This window comes from Cyanistes caeruleus, chromosome 6, assembly GCF_971803275.1.
Source record: "Cyanistes caeruleus chromosome 6, bCyaCae1.hap1.1, whole genome shotgun sequence".
NCBI lineage: Eukaryota > Metazoa > Chordata > Aves > Passeriformes > Paridae > Cyanistes > Cyanistes caeruleus.
This window is the reverse complement of record NC_141706.1, coordinates 54,868,516-54,885,635: the sequence shown is the minus strand read 5'-3', so window position 1 is coordinate 54,885,635 and position 17,120 is coordinate 54,868,516. Positions and strand designations below refer to the sequence as shown.

The 17,120-nt window shown below is 34.8% G+C and overlaps 1 protein-coding gene across 6 annotated transcripts in view; it reads left to right on the top strand.

Moving 5' to 3' along the window:
- The window catches only part of ATG2B (autophagy related 2B), an 82,971-nt gene that overhangs the window by 24,696 nt on the left and 41,155 nt on the right, over nucleotides 1–17,120 (top strand). For 5 of the 6 annotated variants that reach the window (XR_015288264.1, XR_015288263.1, XM_086893812.1 and 2 more), the window contains 18 exons: nucleotides 735–892; nucleotides 1,152–1,324; nucleotides 1,629–1,779; nucleotides 2,621–2,820; nucleotides 3,497–3,577; nucleotides 5,228–5,334; nucleotides 5,595–5,687; nucleotides 6,467–6,537; nucleotides 7,537–7,613; nucleotides 7,849–8,019; nucleotides 8,485–8,626; nucleotides 9,410–9,612; nucleotides 10,539–10,762; nucleotides 11,387–11,495; nucleotides 13,209–13,403; nucleotides 13,980–14,081; nucleotides 15,690–15,768; nucleotides 16,571–16,775. Coding sequence is in view for 4 of the 6 variants with exons in the window: in XM_086893812.1 (XP_086749938.1) it covers nucleotides 735–892; nucleotides 1,152–1,324; nucleotides 1,629–1,779; nucleotides 2,621–2,820; nucleotides 3,497–3,577; nucleotides 5,228–5,334; nucleotides 5,595–5,687; nucleotides 6,467–6,537; nucleotides 7,537–7,613; nucleotides 7,849–8,019; nucleotides 8,485–8,626; nucleotides 9,410–9,612; nucleotides 10,539–10,762; nucleotides 11,387–11,495; nucleotides 13,209–13,403; nucleotides 13,980–14,081; nucleotides 15,690–15,768; nucleotides 16,571–16,775 (2,541 nt within the window). In the remaining 2 variants the exon portion in view is untranslated. The remainder of the gene's footprint in view (nucleotides 1–734; nucleotides 893–1,151; nucleotides 1,325–1,628; nucleotides 1,780–2,620; nucleotides 2,821–3,496; nucleotides 3,578–5,227; nucleotides 5,335–5,594; nucleotides 5,688–6,466; nucleotides 6,538–7,536; nucleotides 7,614–7,848; nucleotides 8,020–8,484; nucleotides 8,627–9,409; nucleotides 9,613–10,538; nucleotides 10,763–11,386; nucleotides 11,496–13,208; nucleotides 13,404–13,979; nucleotides 14,082–15,689; nucleotides 15,769–16,570; nucleotides 16,776–17,120) is intronic. The other variant, XM_086893810.1, reaches the window with a different exon arrangement.

The window sequence follows — 17,120 nt, the reverse complement described above, 5'->3', positions numbered from 1 at the left end:
AATCTAGAGCTTGCAAGACAGTCAGGAAAAAAACAACCCTAATCCACCTTTGTAAGGCTCACAAAGGTTTATAAAAATGTTGAGAAAACGAGCCAAATTTACAGATGGGTGTTCACCATTTATTTTTTAGTTTGCTGACTGAAAAATAACAAAATACTACTAGATTGTTATTGTGCTATGCGATATGCAAGAGATATTCTGAGTTGAATTCTGATCTATTTTAGTCTTTGATAGGTGTTACTTTACTATGAGTATTTTCACTTCCAAAGTGACAAAGCAGAACCTTCCATTGAATATTCAGTTGGAATACTTCTGTACTGAATATCACGTATGTCCTTACCCTGACAGACACACTCATTTTATAAAGCAAAAGAATGAATGTTTCCTTCATCTTAATTGAAAATTGATGTGATCAAAATAGGGATTTTTCAACTCCCCCTCCAACCTACTGAGCTAATTGATACCTACTTATAGAGGCTTTTGTGTCACTATCACATGCCAGGCTTTGATATGTGCGTACCATAATTAGAGAATAAAAGTTACTTCCATTTTTATTGCTTTTACTCATGAATATATTATTGTTTCTTGTGCTTGTGAACTTTATTTTCTCTATTTTATTTATGGAATCTGGAATCTGTTATTTAAAGTCTGCAAAGGATTTATGCTTGGCTGACTTAATATAAAATGGGACTACAGTAATTTATTTTGTGTAATGATAATGTATTTCTTCCTAGGATCAGCAACGATTTATTATTGTGGGAACCCACAGCTCCATCTCCTGTAGAAACATTTGAAAACCTTTCTTATGGTGTTGGACTATCCGTGGCCAGCCAGCTCATCAACACTTTCAGTAAAGACAGCTTTAGTCAATTTAAATCTGCAGTTCATTATGGTAATACACTTAATAAATCATCTATAACTATAGAGCTTTAGAAGCGTAATTGGCTGAAGTGATTAAGGTGGAAGGATTAAGTGGAAAGATTTTGTAAACTTACGGGAAAACATAAACCAAGAAAAAAAAAGGTATATTACTGTTTAATTGGGTAAAATATGTGTGTAATTTAATTGCGTTACCAATGGAGAAGCAGTGAGTTATTGACATAATGTGTGTACTAGCTGGAGAATGAGTTGTTCTTCATTTTACCTACTAGATGATGAAAGTGGATCTGAGGAAGAAACACTCCAGTATTATTCCACTGTGGATCCAAACTATCGTTCACGCAGAAGGAAAAAGCTTGACTCGCAGAATAAGAACTCACAAAGCTTTCTGTCTGTTCTGCTAAATGTGACACATGGATTAGTGTCAATATTTACAGATGTAAAGGTAAGGCACTGGGGCTGGAATAAGTTTTTTGTTGTTTTGACTATGGATCCCCTTCATGCTGTATGTACTTATCTGGAAAGAAGGAGGTAGTGTTTTTTATAGTTGTTCTGAAATCTTTATACTACTATATAACTAGGCAGTAAAGCAGCACAGTATTTTGCAAATTCTGTTTACTTTGCTTCACGTGAGAATAACTGAAATGCAAGAAGGGAAACATGTATTGATATCAAGTGTTGTGTTAGTTTAAAATGCCTAAATGCAGCAAACTGTGAGCAAACAATAATTTTATCATTTCTTCCTTCAGCAGGATGATGGAAATACCCTGGAAGGAAAATATGGCGAATTTTGGTTTGAGTTCAACAGCGGTTCCCTTTTCAGTGTGACTAAATATGAAGGCTTTGAGGACAGACACTATGTTTGTCTCCATTCTAGCAGCCTCAATTTATATCATCAAGGTAGGGGTGGGATTGAGGTGGCTTTGGGACTGAATTTGAAGTTAACTAAGCTTGAAGCTTTTTGAGGAAAAAGGCTGTATTTTGTTCTCTTTTCTCTCAGAGTGTGGTATTTGGCACAAAGAATATAATTTATAGCTAATGTTTCTAAATGCTGCAGTAATGCGACTTGATTACAGCTGAATTTAGTTACAGTTTAGCTCCAACTTTCCTGACAACTGCTGGTCTTTAGAGATATTGTGATCCTCTGGCAAATTAGCCATACAGCCTATTCTTTACTATGAAAATACACTCTTCCTCCATGTTATTGGTTGTTTAATTGAAAAAGCTACTGTGGCTGCTGTATTTTTCCTGAGTAGCTAGTTGTAGTCCGGAGGTGAAGAATTTTGACAGTGTAGTTCGTGTTTGTCTGGTAACCCCCGTGTAGTTAAACCTTTTAAGGTTTCTCCCTCAGATGCCTCTGAATCAGTGGTACTCATGTTTCAGTGCAAGGTTTAGCTATTGTGTATTTATTTAGATGTTAGCCTGGAACGATCTCATATAATGGAGATACATGTTCCTCCATATAACCTCTAGGAGATTTCTGTCCTTTATTTCAACTTTGCTATTTTGTTGGGCGAATAAAAAATTCGCTCCCTAGTAGCCACGTTAAAGATTATAGCTTTATATACTATACTGTGGTTTTAAATATTGGATCACCCATAACCTTCCCTTCACAGTTCTTGGTTGTGCATGACTAACTTTGGTAATTAAAATAACTTCGTAGGCATTAAGCATAGGAAGGATTTTCCTTAACACTTCATCAGCAGCAGCTTTGGTAATTAACTCCAAAATCTCTTTGCAGGTTTGGTAGATGGGGTCGTCCCTTCCTCTGAAGTACGACTGCCCAGCACAATACGTCCCCATTGGTTAGAGCCTACTATTTGTTTTTCTGAAGAAGATGGTCTTAGTAGGACTACTTCAGATGGTGTAGGAGTGGATAGCCCAAGTATGCTGACTGTTGCAGTTAAAATCCAATCAGATAAAATAGAGAGCAATACAAAGGTTTGTGTTAATTGTACTTTTTAAAGTTGAATTATATAGAAGCATCTAGACATGGAGTTAGAAGGGTTATAGATGAAGAAGCCATATAGTTCTAAGACATTCATTTTCAAACTATAATTTTGTTAGGGTCATTTGGGTGGATTTCAAAATTTAAGCAGCAGCTTAATTTACTAATTCTTCCAATGCTTTGCTATCATGCTATTACTTTATTGAATGCCTTTTTTTGAACAGTTGACTTTTTTGTTTGTTTTTATTGAGTTTCTCTGGTGTCAAAACAGGCAAGAGCAAATATAGAGTTACACTGCAGTTAACTAGCAGCGTCATCTAGGAGGCAGCCTTTGCTTACCTATTTGGAATGTGACTGGTAACAGACAGTAGCATTCGTTAATGTGGCTGAGAGATGACCTCTTAGCTGGCATAGTGGTGACAAACAGGTTGATTGAGTTATCTAAAGAAGGGTTCTGCAGCCTTCCTACTACCACCTAAAGCTGCCATTTCTACACTACTCTGCTGCAAAAAGTATGATACTGTACTATACAGGGTTTCTGTATTGGGAAGCAGGGTTTCTCTAGACACCAGGAGATTTTTGGGAGCAGGATGACACTGTTTCACAATCTAGGTGTGACATAGTTACATGTGTTTCATGTAAGCCAAGTCAAGCAACTTTGTTATGCAGGAATTTCTGGTTGCTGTTGGACTACGAGGAGCCACCCTTCAGCACCGAGTGTTGCCTTCAGGTTTAAGCTGGCATGAACAGGTCAGGTTGCTACAGTTTTCTTGACTACATCTTCAATTACAGTCTCATTGTCTTAACTATCAAACTAAATCTTGGTCGAAAATCTTGATGTTAGGCTGTGCCGTGTTATCATACTCTGCCTTGAAAGTGTTATTCTTTCTTTCCTGTTTCTCTTTGAGACCATTGGCAGATGATAATCCTACTTTGAAATAATTTTTGTCTATTCACTTGGTACTGTTCCTCTCATCATCCTACCTTTCTGCCCATAACATGTCAGGGACACTCTTGATGGAGTTTACTTCATTCTGTTGTGGTTTGAATTTCGGGTTTTGTTTAAAATTCAGATGAAAAATCTCAGTTGTGCAATACTATTCAAATACATAAATAATCCTTATGTTAAAAATACCCTTAAAACAAGCAAACGTTATTTGTAGTACTGAAAGCATTTCTGTATTTTTCCCTTTTGCTCACTTTCTCCCTCAAGTGTCATTTCTCAGTTGTACATTTCCTGTTTTGTGTTGCTGGAATAGTAGTACTGGAGGACTTTGGGGAGGCAGTGAGCAGCAGTTTACACAAACACTTCTGAGTGAGAAGGGTTGTAGTCATAGGTGTGGACGCAGAGGTAGAGCAGCTGGCAGGCCTGGAGCCCCTTGATCTGTGTTTGTGCACAAGGCAAGACATGCCATTAGCACATGAGCAGTGTTGTTGCATGTAGCTGCCCCATACTGGATTACAGATAGTAACCCTTGACACTCAAGCTTCTCCTGTGTATCCTCCAGTCTGTATAATATGCTGATTTTTACATGCATTGTTACTGTATAGCTGTGTGGAGCTGAACTTGGGGCTTCGGACTCTGCTGTGCTGTTACTTTCTCCTCAACATAATATTCCCATGGGTTTGTGTAGCCTGCTTTACACCATGTTGCTTCCTTGCTCTATGAAATTTTTCTCAAGTAACATCCCAAGTGCATCACAGGCAATCTTTTTTTGGAGGGGATCAAATAAAAAAATTGTCCAAAAGGGTAGTTAGAAGAAAAAAATTAAGACTAGCAGTGATGGTATTATATCCCCAGGCTTGGGATATTTTAAGAACTTTGATAGTGTAACATATTGGAGAGGCAACTATGACAGATCTTACAGAGGAGGATAGCAGCTAGTTTTGTACATGAAAAAGCTGTTTATATGGTGAATGTGCACATGATTCTTAGTGTATTTCCTACACCTACCCCTCAAGAAAGACTTGAAAATAACTCTATGTGTGGACTGTTACTAGAAAAGATAACTTTTCAGAGAGACAGCAAAGCAAATGCAAACACTGTAATAACAGCTACAAAGAGGAATGAATAAGGCTGTATTTGGGCAGTATTTTAAAAATGCATTGTGAAGCTTTGTTACAAGGAGCCATTTGAGTGTATGTGGATTGGTATTTTCCATACCTTTGAAGCTGCAGATTTTATGGGTTTTTTTGGTGGTGTTTGCATTTCACACTTCTCTCTATAAAGATATTGAGTAAGCATCTTTAAATATCTGAGGCTGTTCACACCTTTTCCTTCTACTAATCTAACATCTTATTGTCATACCTGTTACAGATTTTCTCTTTTGTGATGCATAATTTTTTTGTTAATTGAAGTATATATAGATACTGAAGTATTAATATGTTTATGATTTTTAGATTTTATATTTTTTGAATATTTCTGATGAGCCTGTTCTGGGATATAATCCTCCAGCTACAATTACAACTTTTCATGTACATCTGTGGAGTTGTGCTCTTGATTACAGGTAAGTAAAATGCAAGTGTGTCACTTGGCACTGCAGCAATGTACTTACTCTTCAGGAGTGTTTGAGTTTGCATACTATAAATAATATTTATTTAGATACTTTTGGAAAAAGTACTTAACAGAGATCCCTTAACTGGAGGGAATTTAAAGTAGGATATGACTTGCCTAGGTCTGGAAAGATGGAGTTAGGTAATCTATAAGGCTTTGAGTGATCTTCCAAATAGGTACAGAACACTAATTTTTTTTTCTATTTGTTACTAGGCCCTTGTTTTTGCCAGTCAGATCTCTACTTACTGTTGAAACTTTCAGCATTTCCAGCAGTGTTGCAGTAGATAAATCCTCTTCTACTCTCAGGTATGATTTAAAAGATTGTGAATCATGTAAGCTCCTGTAAAACTTGTGATGCCCGTCTGCTTTTTTGACCTCAGAAGCATTCATGTTGTGTGAATGATCACACTGGTTTCCATATTTCGACATACACTTTGCTCACATGTAATCATTCTGTTTTATTAGAATAAATATTTTTTTTATTTATTTATACTTTTTAGTTGGATTGCTTCCTTTAAAAACAAGCATTTCTTCATTTTTAATAAGATTGGAATATGAATTAGTAAGACCTTAAGATTTCTTATAATTTATTACTTGGAGACAATGTGCTAATTAATTTAATATTTAATGACTAATGAAAATATCTGGAACTTCTAATAATTTTCATGCAACTTCAGTTGAATATTCATTCTGTTTTACCTATTCTGTTTGAAATATCTACCAAGTTGATTGTTTTTATTGATAAAACCTTTTAAGCTACCTTTGAAACAAATGTTAAGTTTATTAAGAGAAAAAGATAAAAATAAAAATGTGTTAAGGATTAAGGCATTATTTCCTATTCTAGGAAGCATCAAATATATGAATTTAAATGTAAGAAATATGTAATTAGCAATGGGGAAAATATTTTACAGTGGTTAATTGTCAATAGATTTGGAAATTATAAAAGGTTAAAGTGAAGAGTTTGGATTTAAGGTATGCTAGATATATTTGTGTTTAAAAATATCTTTTTATATACTAATTTCTTTTGACTTACTAATTGTACTGCATTTATAGCATTTTCATTTCATTTTGCTTTTGTCTCTTAGGATAATTTTAGATGAAGCTGCTTTGCATTTGTCTGACAAGTGCAACACTGTCATGGTGAACCTCCATAGAGGTAAGGATGCTTCAGATGTGACTGATCAACTGCAGAGCCTAAAGAAACAAAATTACAGGCATATACACCATATAGAAATGTTATTGAAGAGGACTTAGCAAATATGGAGCAGCAAGTTGAGTATGAGAGAACAGTGCAATGTTGATAAAAATCTGAGTGCTCTGGTTTAGATTTGTGGATCCAAAAGTATGTCAGAGAAAAGCATCTTGCAATTCCTCTAGTATCTTGTTACAGTTTAAATAATGGGTGTTTGAAAAAGCATATACTTAAAAATCTGTAGTTTCACAGAAAGAGAAAAGATCTTAGAAAAGATCTCATGAGATACATATTCTACATAGTTGAACTTGAAAGGTCCTATATGGCACAGAGTTGTAGGTTCTAAAAAGAATCATACCAGTTGTAGGTTCTAAAAAGAATCATGGGTTGCTCTCATTGAAACAATAAGAACCTTTAAGGACTGAAGAACTTGAATCAATATTTAACAAATCAGTTGGAGAAATAATGAGACTTTGTGCCCACAAACGTGTATTTAGCTTAAATAAGAGATCTCTAGCAGGGACACAGTAAAGGTATGCCTGTTTTGTTTAAGTAACAAAAGAGGACAAATAAGTTATTAATGGCACTGAAAGATTAGTATAATATGAACATGTGTTTTCTCTCACTTCAGCTAAAAAAACTGATAAAATGTTTAGTCATTCAGCTTCTGTGTGCCTTGGTTTCTTTAACTCACACAGATGGAATGAAGAGAAATATCTTAAAAGATTACAGTGCACACAGATGGTGGCAGTGGGAGTGATACATTGGACTGAAAAGATTCAAGTTCTTGATCTGAGTAGCTGAAACTTGAACTCTGAAAGTAATGCTCATAAAAGAAGGAAATGCAGAGATATAAAAGGTTTTGATTCCTTTACAGCTCATGCTGGTTTTAATGATTTTATAACTACAGGTATATAGGGTTTTGTTATATCCTTAGTAATTTCTAAAATTATTGTATTTCAGATTATGTTCGTGTTATGGATATGGGACTTCTGGAACTAACCATTACAGCAGTAAAATCTGATTCTGAGGGAGAGAGAGTAAGTATTTAATCACAAACAAAATAAAATGTAAAATCTTCATGAGAGATAGTGATTTGAATATTACTTTATTATACTTACAAGTAAACTGAAAAACCTTCTTTGATTTTATTTTTTAACTCCTTTTTTTGACTAGTTAAGTAAAATAATTTAAAAACAACTATGTATATGACATCTTTATGGAACTTCAGGATAATTTGAAGTTTATTCTTGTTTTTTCATTGTTGCTATCTAGACTAAACCACGTTTTGAGCTGCACTGTTCCAGTGATGTAATCCATATTCGTACCTGCTCTGATTCGTGTGCTGCACTAATGAATCTCATACAGTATATTGCAAGTTACGGTGATTTACATCCACCTGCTAAGACAGAAGTTAAACGTGGAGTTAGCAAGCCAAAAATGAAGGTATAGAATTGCAAAATGATAGCAATTTACCTTTGTGCTTCTTGGTAATATATGTAAATTTTAATCCCCGTTCTATTTACAAATAATATTATATTTTCTATGAAAAATTCAACAAATTATATCTAATTAAAAATATATTTCAGAGTTAAAATAATGTTTCTTTTCTGTTTTGGTCACTAAATATTTTAAAACATTACTGTGTTTGCCTCTTACACTTTATTCTTATCTAAAGAAGAAAATTCCAGGACACATATGAGCTATCCAGGTACTCTGATGATCTAAATCCCATGACCCATAATGTTCTAACCTACTTTATGAATCATCCAGCTTAGATCATTTGACTGTTTAACAAGTCAAGATGTCTTTTTTCACAGTTTAAGAACTGTGAATCAAGCTGTTCTAGCAAAATCTTTTTTGACATTTGTTGTTTTTGAGATGTAACTATGCATAGTTCCTCTCTAACAGGTAGAGACTTTTAGCCAACCATCTTCCCACGGACCAGGCCTTGCTGAATCAGAGCAGCAGATTTTACGGGATTTGATGAGTGATGCAATGGAAGAAATTGAGACTCAACAGACTGCTTCTGCCATGAAGCAAGAGTCTAATGGTAATAATCCTCTGAAGGTCTAACTACATATGAAGTACAACTTTTCTGGGAAGAAAGTGGGATTGAAAGTTTGTGTATGTAGAGGTGCTGCACTAAGAATGGGAGCAGGTACTTAGGATGTCTGAAGTCTTCAAACTGTGGAACAGATTCTTGCTTTTAATACTAGTAATGCAGAAGTACTTTGAGATTCTAGTTGAAGACAGACACATTTTCTGAGGTACTGAAAGCAGCACAGAAGAAATCTGTCTCTGGGACTCTGTCAAGACTCCAAATTCTGTAGGAGTATAAGTTGGTGTGGAGGAATCAAAGACCTCTCTTCTGTATATGAGGGAGGTCCAGGAAGATGTTCTAGTTCTGGGTCAGAGGAAGAACTTCCATAAAGAATTTTTTCAGTTAGTAGATGGAATAAGATAGTTGATTTTATCGCAGGATTATGGCTTCTGTATCTTGGCTAGAATGTAATTCAGTTTTAAATTTTAAGGATTTTGCACTGCAAGTAAATTTCTATTCCATTACTATTTCCATGTCTGGTCTTCTTTTCTGTGGTGGAAAGTAAGCAGTCACTGTAGTACTGAAAGTTTTTGATGCTGTGGTCTTACTACCAGAATGAGAAGCTTGAGAATTGTTTATTATTTATAGTTGGAGTTGATTCAAGATATAATAAGCAAATTTCCTTGATATAATTGAAGTAACAAACATTAGTTTACCTTTACCCAATTTTCATATTTTGTAAGGATTTTTACACTGAAACCTGCTTTTTCTCCATCCTCTTTCAACTCCCAGGACTTTTGGATGACAGATCTCAAACTCAGGAGCCATCTTGCTCAGATCTCTTCCTGTTTCCAGATGAAAGTGGAAATGTCTCACAAGAACCAAGTCCTACTTACGCCTCGTTTACTCATCACCTGATAAGTGAGGCCATGGGAGATGTTCCAGCAGAAAGTGATGACTTCTGCATTCTTTTTGCTCCTAAAGTTGCTGTTGCTGTAAGATCCTTTGAAAATTATTAAAACAAAATCCATATATAAACTGAATTAGAGAAAAGCCTGTGTAAAACCTGGACAAATGAGATATCATAGATTCCCATGATTGCTTAGTGATGCTTTTCTGTTTGAAAGGAATTAATGCATTGTTACCATTAGGAATGATTGCAAGTATTTTCAAATAGGTATGATTTTTTATATCTCAGCACTATGTAATTGTTCTCTCATCTGAATATTACATTAAACTGTATTGGCAGTTTTCCTACATTTTAGTCATGTTTAATCATTGTGGTATTGACTTAAAATAATGGTATAGTTAGGAAAAAATGTGTTGAGCAAAAACCAGGATTTATCAAAATAGCAGCTTTGCATGTCTTCTAATCTTTTGTTAATTTCTTTCTTCATCTGAGCTCTTAGTGTTTCTAAGGACCTAAGATCCTTGCCAAACCTCAGAGAAAAGCTTGTGTGTTGCTTTACACCAACGTCTGTCCTCTGCATGTTGTCTGGTGGTATTCTTCTTAATTGAGAGAGGCAGTTCCTGGGCCCTCGATTAGAAGCTGCATTTTTCCTGTTATTGTTGAGCTTGTTTGTTTCCGCAAGTGGTAATAGGGTATCCTGGGCTCTTCTGTGGTTTTCTGCTTGCTTTCAACTAGGACTTCATTTTGTTTATAGTTTGGGTGGAGAAGATTTTTGTTTTGGTTTGGGTTTTTTATTGTTGTTTTTAACTGCTTTGCAGCCTCAACGTTTTTTCATATGGTTTTGTCTGTACTTTATAAGAAACGTTTCTAAGTGAGTCATGTATTGTATAAGCTCTAACAGTACAGAAAAGTGTTCCCTTTAATAGGAAGGAATTAGACATCTCAATAAAGAAAATAAAGAAAGCAAATTTCATCTTCTCAATGCCATGTGCTTTTTTTTTTTTTAATTAGGAAAAAGAGGAAGAGCCGGTTATAAAAATAATGGTTGATGATGCAATTATCATAAAGGAAAATCATTTCAGTCAACCTATTAAGAAAACGGATACAAGCAAAGCTCCTCTTCATTTTCCTGTTCCTCTGGTACGCTATGTTGTAAAGGAAATATCTCTTATTTGGCATCTTTATGGTGGAAGGGATTTTGGGACTGCACCACCTTCTCCAGCTAAAAGTTTCATGTAAGTGTTGGATCTAATTATGTGGATTAGAAAACTAAGAATACTTTTCTTTTGATTTGGAATAATCTTATTGTTCAGTCTCATGTCTTCCTTGCTTGCTTCTTGGCTCCCTTCTTACAAGGAATCAATCGTAGAATGGTTCAGGTTGAAAGGGATCTTAAAGATCATTTGATTCTTTTTCAGTTTGACTCCATACATCAGAGTGTGTTTTCCCTGTGTCTTAACCTGGACAGGCTGGGTTTGATTCTGCTGATTTTTGGAGAGGGGGGTGGAGGATTGGATTTTGTTTTAGTATTTTGATATTAGTAGTCAGATATTCCTGAAGAGATCAGGACTTAAGGAGCATAAGACTCAGATTTACAGGATGTCATGTGAGCTAGAGAATAAAATTACAGCCAAAATTAAAGAAATGTTTTATGAATGTTAATTTGGTGGGATAAATGCACCTGGCATTCTGCTTAGCTGTATAGTACTTGAACAGAAACAGAACAGTAACATAATTTTGATGTTTTTTTGAATATAATTAAAATAGTAAGCTAAGTTATATCCAGTGCATTTAGTTTTAGATTAGCAGGGTTATAAATTTAACCTGCAAAAGTGTATTTTTCTCTTTTATTTCCTCAGAAGTCCCCATAGTTCTCCTTCTCATACCCCAACAAGGCATGGACGGAATACAGCATCTGGAGGAAGAGGAAGAAACCCAGACTTCCTAATGGAAATACAGTTAAGCAAGGTGAGTAACAGAAACAGCTTCAGCCATGACTCTGTGTGGATATCTTTACATGTTGTACTCTTTTGATAACACCTTTCCATTAGAGTTCAGTATTATTTCTTTCAACAGTAGCTACATCTAAGCAATCACTTTAATGGTGATGAATGTAGAATTTCTTCAACAAAAACTGCTAGTATTAGCACAGTATTTACTTGCTGAATAAGCTTGTTTCTAAAGATGGAGGATATCCATTACAATATTTTTAAGTTTTTGTTTATTATAACCAAGCTTTGCAACTGCTGTTCTATTTTTCTCTCTTCAGTTCCATGCTGAATAGGTACACCTGATATAAAACTAAGTGTTCTAAGAAAATAAGCAAAACATAAATCTGTTGAGAATATTCAGTTTATCAGTTTGATAACTGGATATGAAATAACATCTAATTATATCAGAGTACTGTTTCTATATTTCCCCTAACATTTAGCACCTTTCAGGCATAAGTATCTTACTGTTGTTTTTAAGGCTATGCTTACCTCTAACATAGGAAGATAATGCTTTTCTCTGGTGCTGTGAATAATATTGGTAAGAAGTTGGTGAGAGCATATTTCATGTTAAATGGATCAATAACAGAATCTTTTTAAAATGAGATGTTTTCAAACGTTTCCATAAACATGAAAGGCACTACATAAAAACAAAGGCCTTTTTATAGTCTATGTGTATTTCCAATACTTAAAATTCATCCCATTAGCACTACGAGCTTGCCAGAAATATGTAATACTTAAGGTAGCCTTCTCTAGAAAAAACATGACATTGGAATAAAAAAGAGGAAAAGGGGAAGCAATTAATATTTCATGTGGAAAACTTCATATGTAGAATTATAGCCATCTCTGAATTTGCAGATATTTAATGAGAGTTGGAGTTAGCACTGAAGCAGTATAAAGGTTTTTCCCCCTACTTGGAGCCCTAACTTGGTACAAGGCTGAACAGTAACGTTTACAGATAAGAAGGAGAGTAAAAGGTGTCACAAGTGGTGTTGCTTTGGAGCTCAGTGTGGGGCCGGCAAGGGCGGCTGCCGTGTTCGCTGTGTGTGCTCAGCAGCCTTTCCCTGCCAGCTAGGATGCGGGGTTTGGGGGGCAGGGGATGGTTTGTAGGTCACCACGGCTGGAAATGAGAGCTACAACAAGGAGTGACCAAACAAAAATAACTTAGAATGTAAGAAAAATGCTGAATTAGATTTATATGGAGTAAAGTGAGTAAGAAAAAGGAAACAAAACCACAAGAAGCCACTTAAGAAGTCAGTTGATAAGGAAGAAACATTTTTTCCTTAGGTATTAGAGGATGCAAGATTCAAGAACTGCAATATTGTGTGGTACAGACTTCACCATGATGTGAGAAAGATGTCAGGATTGAGAGGAAAAAGCAGAGTCAATGTTAAAACAAGTGAAATCCATTCCTTATCTTGTACCGACTCTACGTTTTGGCTTGAACTTCATGCTGAAATATGAACATGTACACAACTAGAAATTGGAAGATTTCTACTGCTATATATGTGAAAACCTGAATAGAGTCCAGAAATCTTAGTAGTATTTCTGTAAATTTAAAATAGTAGACAGCTTTAAAAGTATATGTGATATACTTCCCTGATTTTTGTTTATTTTTTTAAAGAACTATTCTGCTGTTAAATGATGTTTTTCAAGGAGACTAATTATGCCGGTTTTCTTTCCTTTTTAAAAGGTGAAATTCCAGCATGAGGTGTATCCTCCAGGTGGTGCAGAAGGTGAATCCTGTCTGTTGGAGCAGCCAGTGTCACGACAAGTTTTTATTGTTCAAGACCTGGAAATCAGAGATCGCTTAGCTACATCACAAATGAATAAATTTCTCTATCTTTACTGCAGTAAGGAGATGCCCAGAAAAGCACATTCAAACATGGTATAGCTACGAAATGTTAATTTCTTTCAATTGCAGCAGTTGAATTATCACTGTGGGGGCTCTGTGCACTTCTTAATCTTGCAGAAGCAGAAACATGAGTTCATAGAACACTGAAGTAATATAATTTGTTGATAGTTATTTGCTTGACTCTGTGGATATTAAAACTAATTCAAAAGTCAGTTTGAATGTCAGCATGTCAGGTATTAATGAGTTTGAGGTTGTTAGTTAAAAAAAATAGATATGCAGGACTGCTTCGGTACCTTTCACAATTTGGTTTTGAGCAAATGTCTGCTTGTATCAGTAATGAGACTTTTTTCACTACAGCTACAGATTTGTATTTTTATAGTATACAGTAGTCTTGTGATTCTATAAAGGATTTAATAATTTTTAGGGGGGTTTCTTTTAACTTTATTTTTTTATATAACATTCAGTGTAAGTTTTCTTTCAATACTGTAATTGCTAAGTGGAATCATACTAGTACAGAGATTTTGCCGTAAATGTTTTTCCTAGCTGGTGTTCTGAGATTTAATAATTGTGAATGTTAGTACCTTTATTTATATAATTTTTTTTTCCCAGTTAACAGTTAAAGCATTACATGTCCGCCCAGAGTCTGGCAGATCCCCACAGGAATGTTGTTTACGTGTTTCACTAATGCCACTTCGCCTCAATATTGACCAGGTTGGTTGTGCCAGTGCGAAAAATAAAAAAATTTTTTCTTTATTGAATGATACTTGAGATTTGTTTTAACCAGATACTTTTAGCCATCATACCTATTTTATGTTTTACATTTTCTTGGTGTGATGCCTTTTTTATTTAATCTTTGGATCTCTGTTCTTTCATTTTTGTCTATGCTAGAACTTACCTTCTGCTCCAGCTATTACAGACTAGATTTTTTTATTTAAAAGCTCAGAATATCTTTAGGCAAAACTGTTTTCTCAGTAAGTTTTCCTCTTGAAACTTCTGATAATCTCAATGGGTTTGGAGTCACAGCTTTTTAAAATAACTAGTTATTCTTGAATGATCTGGTTTTGTTTGTTTGTGAAGTGACTTCATTGTTTTTAATTGAAAAAGGTTAATCATTAATCCAGACAAACATTCACAACGTTTTGGTCAAGGGCACTTGACACTTGAGAAATGCTTCTATAATCTGAAGGCTTTGTCTTGCTATCAAATGCAGAGGCAGGAAGAGCAGAAATTGTTTTACTTTCTTTAGCAGACCTTTGTGCAAGATATTCTTCATATATTCAAGAAACATTTGTGTTCTTTCTAAACCAGTAAGAGCTATATATGTTTGTGCTGGCAAATGTGAAGTGCAGTTACTACTCTTTGTTGAGGCATTCCTTCCTTAATTTGTCATCTTCAGAGAGCTACGTGGGGTTTGGGTTTTTGAGGAGCATTATTAGGATTTCCATACTTTTTCTTTCTTTAAATACACATTAGAGACCAGGTTTTCATTTTGCTCTTACCAAAACTGAGCTCTGTCTAGTTTGCAATTATTTCATCTAGAAAAAAATGTCCTGGAAATACTGCCATATAGGGAGGAAATGTGTTCCCTCTTGGTTACTTTCTAAAGTCTTCTGTGTTTTGTACCATAAACAAAATTCACCTTTACAACTTCTATGAAATTAACCATAGCTGTTTTGGAAGCACAAGGCTTCATGCAGTCATTAGAAATACTTGTTATTAGTACTTAAGCTGTTATTCCTACCAGCTGGAAGTAAAAATGGAAAAGAAAGTCCATTTATCAATCAATGATAGGATGAATAAGGCACCAGTGTGATGCATCTGTCTGAAAAAGAAGCTGGGATGTAATAGCTTTGTGACATTAAGACATTAATACCATAGATACTGACTTTCAGTGAAGCAGTGATGAACCCTGATTTGTAATGATTTGTTTGACAGTACTAGAGAAGAATATAAACTATATTTATATACCTTCTACTGCAAAACAGAGAAAAGTTTATAGCCATTGAAACACCTGGGTTCTGGAGCAGTCTTCAACAATGAGAGTAGAAATGATGAAAATAAGTCTGAATTTTTAAGACAGAGCTAGTTAGATCATGAAATCCTGTTATGTGGAGCAGGGTGTAGTAGCTAAGAGGGTCTTCCTGGTTTCTGTCCTAGATTTGTATGTATTTTGTGCATATGTTAAAGGATCAAAAAGAAAGATACACATTTTGTTTCATATCTGCATAGAAATAGATCTGGAATTGCAGATAATGTTTTTAGAGAATTAGGTCCTTTGTATTTATTTTAACCTGATTATATTTTACTCTTTGCCATTAGGATGCCTTGTTTTTCCTGAAGGACTTTTTCACTAGCCTTTCTACAGAAGTAGAACTCTTAGTTACTCCAGATCCTGAAGGTATATTTCTAAAAAAAAAAAAAAATCTAACAACAAAGTGCTGCTTCTTTCTCCTTTAATTTGTGTACGTGTCTATAAATTCACATTGAATTCACAGTGAATCTTGTGTGTATAAAAACTTGTGTTGGGGTTTTAGCACTAACATCAATGCTGATTTTTTAGAAGTCAAAAGCCGTAGGCATTTAAGCATTTTATTTTAGAAATATGAGCAAAGGTCTTCAACACTTGAAATCTTAATTCTATAAAAGGTTTAACCAAAATTGGAGCATATTTAGGACTCTGTATATGCTATTGAGAGTTATTATTAAATGAAACTAGTACATTGTGCTGCTTATTTATAAAATTAATTTCTATATTAGACAACTTCAAGCTATTAGATGAACATATTATTTTATGCAAGGGATGTTAAATAATGTATGTTTGCTGTTGAAGCAGTACTTCTTATCAATTACATTATCAGTTGCAAAAGCTCTATATTGAAAAGTTTATGTTCACTTTTAACTATTTTTGGATATTTCTTAGCAGCCCTACCTTACCTATTTCTGTTGAGATGTCATACTGAAATGCATAGGTGATGAAGCACTCTGCAGTACTGCCATTAGAACCAGATACATTATTTATGCTGATGCACTAACCTCAACATCAGCTGCATGTAATAATTTCTGTAGAAAACTTAGAGAATCTAAATACTGCCCTGCTAGTAATTCCTACTAATAGGCATTAGAACTTACTAAGGATGCAGTAATCTCTGTAATCACTGAAAAATATGAGTCACTTTACTGTGTATGACTTCTTTTCTTAGTTAAAAAGTCCCCTGGTGCTGAAGTTACGTGTAGTTTGCCCAGGCATGTCAGCAGCCTTAAGGAACCAAGTCCAGTAATTTCTTTTGCATCACACAAGCAAGCAAATGAAAATGGCACTGTTGATTCTATGGATGCGGTTAATGGAGATGGTGATCATTTCTCACAGGAAACGACATCATACAGCGACCAGCCAGTATTTTTCAGGTAAACTTCTGTTACAAAATTTCCAGTGACAAATAGCTGAAGATTTTAAGGAAGCGTGGTGATAAACTATTCAGACCTTCAGGCAAAGTGCATTTTTTTTGTTTATTGGCTGCTTGTAGAAAGCAAATATATTTGTTTCTATCATTGAAAGGTCACCAATGATTTTTATTAACTTTTGCACAGTATTGTGCACAAGGAAATAAATCTGCCACATACAGAACAGTAATGAGATGTTTTCCAAATAAAAAGAGCAGTGTATGTACTCTCATGTCTACCCATAAGTTATCTAATATAATCAGAGATGAGTGTATATAAAGGAAGAGGATATAAGAATATAATGGAAGA